Here is a 10741-nt window from a genome sequence, read left to right as displayed (position 1 = left end):
CACTGTAATTTGTAACGAACATGCTGTTGCTTACCTGAGAAAATGGTCTATATATTTATTTGACTTGATGCCTGTGTTGAATTATTTAAAAAAAAACAAACTATGGGGAAAACACAAAGATCCAATCAGACTAAGATGGCAAATGAAAAAATATTCAACAAAACAGAAATGCAGCTAAAGTATCATGGGAGTGATTTTCTATTTATTTCACAAGCTCATGGAATGATTGTAAAGGGTGCCATGTCATTGCCCGCACACCTACATCTCTGTCAGTGGTGTGTAAAAGATTATCTTTTAGATAAATATAATTAGTTAATTACAATATCTGTCTGAAATATTTTGGGTAAGTGAATTTCCTGTTTCTGTAAGAGAAAGGAATAGGGCATCCCAAAGCTTGTCATTTATAACCTTCCCCTTAATGAAGAGACCCTGGGAGGGTGTAGGGAACGGACTGTGTTTGGGCCATAATGTGATGTTGTGTTTGCAATAACATAATAGCTAATAAATTGTAAGAAACTGTAATGTCTTGAGAGGTCACTAGGGCAGGCAAAAACACAGGCAAACTATCAGCGTCAAAGCAAGGGGAATTTTTATTTTCCAACCAGCAGGTTAACAGAAAGGTAACTCAGGTATGTTCTCCCACTCAAAATCAAGGCCTGTGACTCAACTTAAAAGGTCCCAACAGAGAGAAGGGCAATTTCAACATAAAGTCCAACATAAAATGTCCACTTTCCTTTAAAGGTGGGTCCTTTCACAGTCCTTTCTGGTGTGGCTTCAATCCTGCTCCTTCCAGCCTTGTGCTCTCTGTCCTCCCTGCCCTCTTTGATCTACTCCACATATTTCTCAGTGCTGCAATCAGGTGGCTTAAGCACCTGCACCTGTCTGAGCGGTGAGGCACTCTGGAAGTTGGAGTGTGTGCCACGGCAGCCATTTTGTGATCTAGCAGCTGCTCCTGTATGGAGATGTAGCGTCCCTCTACTACCTGCCCCCTTGTAATGCCACAAAATGTATTATCATCATTTAAAAATGCTAAATAGCTGAGTTTACAATAATAACATTATCACTAGCTTGCTGTAACACTAGCTTGTTAGCTTTAATTCTTCAATAGCATAGGCTAAGCATCTGTGCTGATGTTACATCATTTAAATTATCCACTTGCTTTTGTATGTAACAGGAGTTTTATGTTAGCAATTTAAATATCAACGATAATGAAGTTGAAATAATGTTTTTAAACACATCTCTCTTTTGTCCAAGCCCAACAATTTGAAATTAACTGGCGCTTTACAAGGTTCAACCTTTTAAATGTGTTCACTTAAGCATATTTCTCTTTTACATAGTATATTGATATTCAAAATATACATATTTTAAAAGAAGATAAAAATAAAATGTTCTCAAGGGAGTGTCTGATTTCAGCTTACTCTGCACCAGCTGGAAAGACACAACATGTATTGTTTCACGGCACGAATGTTTTATTTGATGAATCCACACTAATTGAATCTGGCATTGGACATCCTATGAGTTTTAACATAATTCATGATTTTCACGTTTTTGGGTGGTTGGAGGAACATATTCAGTCCAAACACACCCTCAGTTCAAAAGTATAAACATTACAGTCATCTGAAGCTCCAGAGAGAGGAGAAGCTCATGTGACCTCAGAGCCACTAACACCAAATCAGCTGAATTTACTGAAAAGTGAATCAGTCACAGTAACATGATGCTGGAAGAGAACTGGACACCACAACAGAGTCTGGTGCCACAGGTTTGATGCCCATTCATCAGAGTCCAGTTTCACTTCCATAACAGCAAAAATCACAATGTGGCTTCCTCCTTTCCTTTCTTTTCTATTCCTTTCCTTTTCTTTCTTTAATAATAAATAAAACAAAAATGAAACTATGTGAATCAGACATTTTATATAAATCTCATTTCATAATATACAGTTTACTGTTATTTCAATAATTACCATTATGTATACATAATTCTGAATGTATACACATTGCTATCAGAGTATTACATTATTACATGTACATGTAAATTGTTGCATTGTTGCTGCACTAACCCTTCTTAAAATGACATTTAGTTTCACTCATGGAGACCTGATACTTAATCAAAATGTTATATTGTCTTTGGAATCTGTGAGTCAAAATATAGATTTGATTTACTTCAAGAGAAACAGACATAGATGGTACCTTCATTACCAATTTCCTTTTTTCTATCTTTTTTGTTAATTTTTTCTACACCACAGTGTGATTCAGGTCTGGTGGACAAAACAATCTCAAATAACCTCTTAGACCACTTAAATGATTCAATGTGGTGATGTAGATTGTGTGACATTTGAAAGCTGTTAAACCGTTTAGACTGTTTTGTCAATGATCGATCCCCTGCTCTCTTGTTTCCTCTTCTCCTCTCCTCCTCTCTTTGCTTCCTTTCCTTGTGTCCTCTTCTTGTCTCCTGTCCTTGCTTTGTCTCCTCTCCTCCTAAATGTTACTCAGACTCTGGGCGGTGGTCAAGGACCTCCTCCTCTCCCTCCCTGACAGTTTCCTCAGTAGCGACTCTCTGAAGTTCCGGCACATCAGGACGTAGATGACGGGGTCGAGGCATACGTTGAGCGCCGACAGGAAGAGCGTCCCCTCCTTTAGCTGGAACAGCAGGAACCGGGTGTCATGGCTGAAGCCCGAGTCAGGCATCTGGCTCAGCGTGTACGGCACGCGGCAGATGTGATACGGCACAAAGCAGATGAAGAACACCGCCAGGATGCTGAAGATGCTGCGGTTGGACTTGCGGCAGGCTTCACTGCTATTGCGGCGCACACGGCGGTATGACTGGTAAACCCTGTGGACGATGGAGGCGTAGCAGAAGGCGAGGACCAGCAACGTAACCCAGAACAGGGACACACTGAAGAGGGTAGATACCCGGTGCCACTGCACACCCAGAGGTGTCTTCAACTCCATGCAGTGTCGAGAGTTCACCTCAGTTGCCAACTGGCTGGTCAGCAGGACGTTGGGCAGGACGCAGAGGAGGAGCAGGCTCCAGGTGAAGAAAGCCAGCACCCGGGCGAAGCCGACACTCTGCAGGAGGTGCAGCGCAGACATCCCGCCTAACCTGGACCTGCAGGTGGAGGAGGAGGTGTGTCGGACGATCTTGACGTAGCGCTCGAGGCTGATGAGACCCATGAAGAGGATCCCCACGTACATGGAGGAGTAGAAGAGCACGGCGGTGTAGCGGCAAATGATGACATGGATGCGCCAGCCGCCCAGACCCAGCTGAGCCGCCAGCCTGAAGGGGAAAGTGGACAGCATGAGGAGGTCGGCCACTACCATGTTCTTCAGGTAGACCACGAGACCTGAGTCACTCGGCACTCTGAAGAAGATCCATGCTGCCACACCATTCAGGCAGATGCCCACGATGCAGGTCACAAAATAGAGCGGAGGGAGCACCTGGCGGGTGAAGGTGCTATTGAAGTCTGATTGGTTGGTGGGGAAGTGGGTGGAGTTGAGGTTTTCCATACCCTGGAAACACAACATAATAATCATCATCATGTCTGATATATTCTGCATATTCCAGAGGATGAATCCTATTGAATTTGGTGATCACGTGGCTTTTTGTTTAGTGCCACCACAAGATTCACATTTTTGAAACAGAGAGAAAGCTGTTGACTTTATTTATTTATTTATTTTTACTGAATTTGCTGCGGAGATTCGAGGTCCCCAGAGGATAAACTCTCAAGACTTTGGTGCTCCTCTAACATTCTGGACCACCACCAGGTCCAACTTTTCAGTGAAATATCTCAACCACTATTGGCTTGTGTTAAAATTAGTTTGAGCCATGCTCCCTTCAGGATGAACTGTTAACACTGGTGATGCTCTGACTTTTCATATAGTGCCATCATCAAATAAGAATTCACACTAATAAAACTTTGGTTTATCTATAGAACAGTTTGGTTATTTTTACTTGTGTTCTTAGACTCTTAGTCTTGTTCTCACAATGACTCCTTTTACGTTCACATGTCAACAAAGGAGTCACAAAGCAATTTCCGTGTGTCTTGCTCTGCTGAATTTCCCCGTTAACTCCCCACAGGAGCCTTTCATGTTCATGGACTGAGCATGCAGCGGTATGTTTACACTGGGGCACGTGCACAAATAAAAAGTTTCTTGCACTCCTGTTTGTCCTGCTGATCCCACACACTTCCCTCCTACTTCTGATTCATCCCAGTCCAACACACACACACAAGCTCTACCTCACTCCTCCTTCATCCACTCTTATAATAACAGGACATTTACAGTTGGCAGTGACAGAGGAGGAGGACGACACTGGGTGGCTTTTTGTTCTCTTGTCCTGATTCAATTATTTTTAGCCCCCGTATTGACCCAAACCAGTGTGGATCATGTGACCTCGGCTGGTGCCAGATGATTGTTTCGCCAGTTGATCGTTACAGAGGTTCAACCCAGTGTTCAGGCTACGAACAACCTGAAACACTTCTAAACACTGAGGCTTGTTGTGCTGATCTGACTCTAGTTATGAAAACCACTAAGTCCCGGAAACAGTTAATATCTTAAAGAATATCATGTCCTCTGATCTCCTTATGTTGAGAACACAATATTTTACATGACACAGCTGTGGCCCACAGTAAGAAGACCTTCAGCTCATAACACAGAAGTTCTTCTCCTGCATCTCAGTGTTTCTTTTGTATGTAAAACTACTTTCCAACACACATATACTCTCAGCAGCAATATCGTTTCTGACTGATAATGTGACTCCATGTCAGGATTCGAATTACCAGAAATACATGAATGTGAGATTTGACAGTTTGGTTATTTGCTGAATTAAAACTACTTTGCTTCCAGTTTTTGGCCAACACAGATGTTGAATACTTGACCTATAATACTATAATTACAATAGAATACTATTGAAAACCTGAAATGCATTGTTGCAAAATTCAAACTTTATTTTGGACAGGGTGAGAGAAATTAATTTAGTTTGAGTGCAAGATTGAGAGCAAATACACACAGCAATGACACTGCTGACTTGTTTTTTTTCCACCAATCAGAGGCTTAGATCTCCGTCTCCGTGTTCATTGCAGCCGCAGTAGTACAGTGTTGGACGCACTTGAGGATTCATCTATTCTTAGCTAAAGATGTGAAATCTGTCCTGAGGGTGGTGCAGTGTGAAACATCATGGGGCCAGTGGATTCTTAAGGTTACATTTTTTTGGGAATGAGGGCATTTAACTGTCTCAAACAGCTGATATATCTTGAAACTAAAAGTAAATTTGCAATGAAGTTTCTGTCTTACACAGATTTTATTTTTTAATTAATTTTTTCAAGCTGACTTCTACTTTTTGTTGGATGTTGGATGAAGCTGATCTGTAGCAGAAAAGCAACAACTTCTGCTTTGTTCCCCCACAGATGATCCAATACAGGATGTGATGCAATGCTCCTCAGCAGCATTTCAGGTGGAGCTGCTATGAATGTTCAGGAGAACAAAATTAGAACATTTGCAAGACTCATTTGTTAAGCAAAACAGCTTTTAGCTCACTGTGAGTGTTTGTGTGAAAGAGTCACATTGAGGTGGGATTTACTGGAAGAAGGAAACATTAAGTATCAGTTCAGGAGTTACAGTTACAGTTAAACACAGTCATGTGTAAATTTTTGGGAAAACTGGAGTTTCATTGTGTCTATGAGCAGTTCTAAATCCTCAGACCACTGCTTTTTCATTTATACATGCTCCTGTTGATTCTGTCCTTCATATGTGGAGCTGAACAGTTTAACGTCAATTCTCTAAACCACTGAATCATGTGTAATGCCTTTTTTCTTTACTGAGTGCACATATTGCAGGTATGGTCAGGGTGTGAATCATAAAATGATAATCAGGGGTGTAACCTTTTTCTACAGGGTGAAAGGGAACCAGTGCAGTACAGTGTTTCAGCGAAGTTAAGTGTTACAATCTTGCTTGTTTAACTTAAGCTGTCAAATAAATGTAGTGGAAGTATAAAGTTGCAAAAAATAGAAATACTCATTTAAGTACAAGTACCTCAAAACTGTAATTAAGCACAGTAGCCTTCTTAGAGTTAATGTACTTAATTACTTTCCACCACTGCCCATACAATTATTGAGCCTTCAGCGCAGATAGATTTTATTTTGTTCAATAACCCAACAGGTAAAACTCCTGAAAGGAGGTGCCTAATATCAAAAAGGTAAAACACTAAACCACCACAGCCACACAAAGACTATTAGCATGAAATAATAAACTCTACTGATGTCAAAACATATCTCTACAACAACTAATCCTCCATTGTCTCACTGCTCATGACTGAGCACCAGCAAAATTAGTTCACATATGACATTTTCCTATTGGTAATGAAATGACAAGCTAACACCGGAAATGAAGTTGTGTGCTATCAGCAAGCTAACATTAGTTAGCTAAACTGTCCTTATGGCAAAAGTTAGAAACTAGCTAACATTAGCTGGCTTATCTGTAAGGCTAAAGTAAGAAACTAGCTAACATTACCTATCTAAATCAACAATCTATCTAAATCAAAAACTCTGAAGGTAAGAGAGTGTTTTACAAAGGGTTTTTCCTGCATAGAGAATTGGGAGGCGGCCACCTCATGACAAAATTCTAGTACTTGTTTTCTCAGTACTCAGTGGATTTGACATTTGTAACTGCAACTGCGGCTGCACGCCACTACAGCAATGTAGTGCCGCTGTATCGTAATCCGTGCATCAGGCAGAGCATTCCGAAATTGTCATAAAAGGAGTCAAGGCCAGAGTACCAAGGTTTTAGGAGTGTATTAATGAGTGTATTAAAGCCGAAGTTAACATGAATTTAACATCAGTTTTTTATAAATCTTCCCAAATGTTCTGAAAAGCCTAGAGTGAGTGGCTTTGACCAGTGGCTGGAAAGATAATGAAAATATAATTATTGCCTTGCCCCCCCCTTACTTTTACTTACTTAACTGTTTAAAATTTTACAAACAAAACCTTTAATCGGGTTGTAAATATGATACAGTAATAGATCACAACATCTCTAATCATACAAAGTTGTTAAAATTAGCTCCTTCACAACCATCAACAATATCAAAATGCTAACATGTCAAAGCATCAGTAGTAGTGACCACCTAGTCCAGGGGTCGGCAATCCACGGCTCTGGAGCCTCGTGCGGCTCTTCAGCCCTTCTACAGTGGCTCCCTGTAGCTTTGATGAAAATAAAATAATATGAAAATAAATAACGGCTATTTTTTATTGTCTTTTTCTTTTTTCACCTCATATTTTGGAGATTTAGGTGATACTGATAATATTTCGTCGACTAAAATATACGTCACATCTTACAATGTCTCCATAGCAACATTTACAGCCAACTGCCTCTTCCTGCTGCCAAAAGGTGGCTAATCTTGAGTTTCGGACCCCTAGTAAGCTAACCATGGATAAATCGAAAAAAAGAAAAGTCGGTGTGATGATCGCACACTGAAATGGACTTGAGTCATAGTTAAATACAAACTTGCTTGTTCTTATGTTTACTCTTCTTAACGCTATTACTCTTCTTAAAGCTATTAGGCTGCAACTATATGTTTTATTCATTTCAAAGTGGGTTACTTTTTATTTTTTTAATCCTTCACAAATAAGAGAAGGACTCAAGTAGGCCTGCATAGTTCTGTGTTTTATTTAAAAGTAGGGGCACACATGCCAGTGTTTTTTTTCCCTATTCATAAGAGTTTGGTGTATTGCTTTGTTATAACAGGTAAAAACAGCAATAAAATGTCAACAGTTTTTTTGTAATATATAGTATAACTATTATAAAACTTTAACACTGTGTTATCTTCATTTTAAGGGTTGAATAGGTTTTGCTGCTTCGGATGATTTTCATTTGGGGGAGAGGGGCCAAATATGGATCTTTCAATAATTAAGGTTGCAGACCGCTGACCTAGTGCAATGTAGTCAGTTCAGTTGATAGAATACCAAGCTGATTCCCGTCTGATGGTGTTAGTCCTGTAAACCAGCTGGTAAACTGTGTTGGTTTTATCATTTCCCGTTGAGCCAGAACTTTTTACACTGACATACTTTCGGTGGGCCATAAAAACCACAGACAGAAAATTTATTAGAACCCAGAGGAAGCAATGAGGAGTCAGTTTCTGGTGTCAACCTGTTGCCACATCTCCCCATTGTTGCGCACAAGCAAATAAATAACCTAACCTTCTTCAAATTGTTTGATCAAAGTGAATCAAGCAGTTTCAAACTAAACTTTTTTCCAGGACAACATGACCAAAGTGTGGGTGGATTATGTTCATTCAAATCTTGTGGTGAAAATCTTTGCACTTGGACATTCACAAACAACTGAAAAGTTGAGGAGTGACTTCTCTGTTCTGTGCACTAACCTGCTATGCCTTATCATCTTTGGGTGTTTGGATGATAATTATTCTTATCTTATCATGTGTTTTTGCCTTGTCTTGCCTTGTTTTGTATTTAAAGAGTAAAATTATTCTGAGGATGACTTGTCACGAGTCTCCCTTATGACATGATTTTGGCTGCTGCCCTACTGATGTATTTATTTTGAACAAGGAGGGACAAGGGCCAATGCTGGGGGAAAACTCAAGACTTCAAGAATAAAGTTATAATATGAGAAAAAAAATGTTGTGAGAATAAAGTTTTGAAAATAGTAATTTTACAGGATGTTCTCACTATATTATGAATAAATGTTTTTCTTTTTAAAGTAAAAGCAGTTATATTTTCAGAATAAAGCTCGTAAGAAATGGAGATCACACAGTAAACACCTTCTCACAGAATAAATAAACCTCAACATTCTGATGAAGTGCTGTGGTTTAATGGTTTTACCATCACAGAGCACAGCTGCTTCTCTCAGTGTGAATATGACATTCAGGGTTATAGCCAGGTCCAAACACCCAAATGAAAATCCCAACCCCATCATTAAAATACTCATACCAAAATAGGATATTTATATTTAATGTTTTACATTCTATGTGACTTTGTCATTTCATTTGCACTCAGTTCATTAAAAAAATGTTTTTGTTTGTATAAAACAAGAAAACGTCACCTTGAGCTCTGAGATATTATATTAATTTATCATTAGGTTTTGACATTTTATAAACTTTATGATTAATTGAATGGAATGGTAAATGCACTGCACTTTTCTAGTTTTATTGACCACTCAAAGCACTTTACAGGTCACATTCATACATTCTAACACACAGTCATACATCCCACACTCAGTGACCCAAAAATGTGTCATGATGACCCCTGTGTTTGTAGGTCCTGACATAATATCCTCACATATATTTCTATATTAATGTCCTGTTAGTTTCTTTGTTTGTTCCTGTTATGGCTCATTCTCACTCTCCCTTCCAATTTTCAAAGGTTTATTTCAAAGCAAAAAAAAAAAACAAACAGAAAACTATGAACAAGGTATTTTTGTAAATAACCACAGACAGTGTGCGTTTTTTTTGTTTTTTTGCAGCTTCTGATTTTTCTTTGGATTTTATACAATTTAAAATTCCAATGAACTCATGTATTTAGAAAACTGGAAAAAATGAAATAACAGCAGTAGGTGGTTTAAAAGAAATGATTCAACTGCATTAAATTGTGCCTGCTCAGTGTCTCCTGTTATTATACAGAATTATATTATCTGTTGCCTCCATGGATGTTGTTTGTCTCACTCTTTATGTTTTATTTGTGTTTAACTGCTCCTTGTCTCACCCACCTGCTCCTGGTCCGATCTTACTTGTAGTCAGCTTTATTGCTTTAATTCATCACAACTGTTGAAAATTAGCCTCATGGCTTTCAATGACACATTTAAAGTCCATCGTTAAATGAAAGCATAAGTATTAAATCTATCAATAGATTTATTTATCAAAACAAGTGTTTACTCACCATATGAAGAGTCTGATGTTCAGTCAGGTTCCCATTTAGATGTTCCCTTCAGCTGTGATATAATTCTCTGCAGTATGATGCAGTGTGGTTCAGAGCTGAACGTTTGAGCTGTTTAAAGTCTGTGGAGGAGCTCCACTTCCTGTCTTACTCACTGTTCCTCCCCTTCTCTCGCTCTCTCTCTATAGTCACATTAGCAGGTCTGTGTGGCTACTTAGACACAGTGGTGCTTTGAGCTTGATGCTAACATCAGCATGTTATCTTCACCATCTTAGCATGGTGTGTTAGCATTCGCTAAATGTCACTAAACACAGCCATCATGTGTCTGCCCACGTTAATCCGTCCAGTTGTTGAGACATCTTACTTCAACACAGTCATGTTCATATAAACTGCAACAACAAAAACATTTTGTAGGAAACAAAATCTGGATTTTGAGAATTTTTAAATGAAAATAAATTAATGAAGCTGCACATGAACATCAGTGGAATCATCAGGAAGTGGTTGGTGAGTGTACGCACGATGGTCACACCAGAGACCAGGTTCATATTTGGAGTCTCATCTGTGGTCTAGACAACAGCAGCTCTTTGGATAAGGTTAGGGAAATATGGTGGTTGTAAATGTAAATAAACAGGTTGTGAACTTGTTCTGTATTAAACCAGACCAGGCTCTTTCTCTGACCTGAACCAAGAGCTGCGAGTCTGAACAGAACCATAACACACTTTAATACAGCTAGAGTCACTACTGTATGGTTAAATCAGATGTTTTAGTGGAAAGCAAATATGTTGTCAGTGAACATTTTTTTTTCCCACAATATCTTTATTTGAGTTTTATAGCAGCACAAGATAGTCATAGTACAAACAATCATGA

General features: G+C 39.1%; 1 protein-coding gene across 1 annotated transcript; it reads right to left on the bottom strand.

Annotated features, from left to right (window-relative positions):
* Window positions 1-572: 572 nt before the first annotated feature.
* On the bottom strand, window positions 573-9989 carry LOC130167312 (P2Y purinoceptor 14). The gene is made up of 2 exons (XM_056373328.1): window positions 9878-9989; window positions 573-3506 (listed from the first exon to the last, which is right to left on the bottom strand). Exons 1-2 carry the CDS (start codon window positions 9878-9880, stop codon window positions 2475-2477), a joined length of 1035 nt encoding a protein of 344 aa, XP_056229303.1. The 5' UTR covers window positions 9881-9989; the 3' UTR covers window positions 573-2474.
* Between the last annotated feature and the right edge of the window lie 752 nt (window positions 9990-10741).

This window comes from Seriola aureovittata, chromosome 4, assembly GCF_021018895.1.
Source record: "Seriola aureovittata isolate HTS-2021-v1 ecotype China chromosome 4, ASM2101889v1, whole genome shotgun sequence".
Classification (NCBI taxonomy): Eukaryota; Metazoa; Chordata; class Actinopteri; order Carangiformes; family Carangidae; genus Seriola; species Seriola aureovittata.
This window is presented reverse-complemented; position numbering and strand designations above follow the sequence as displayed.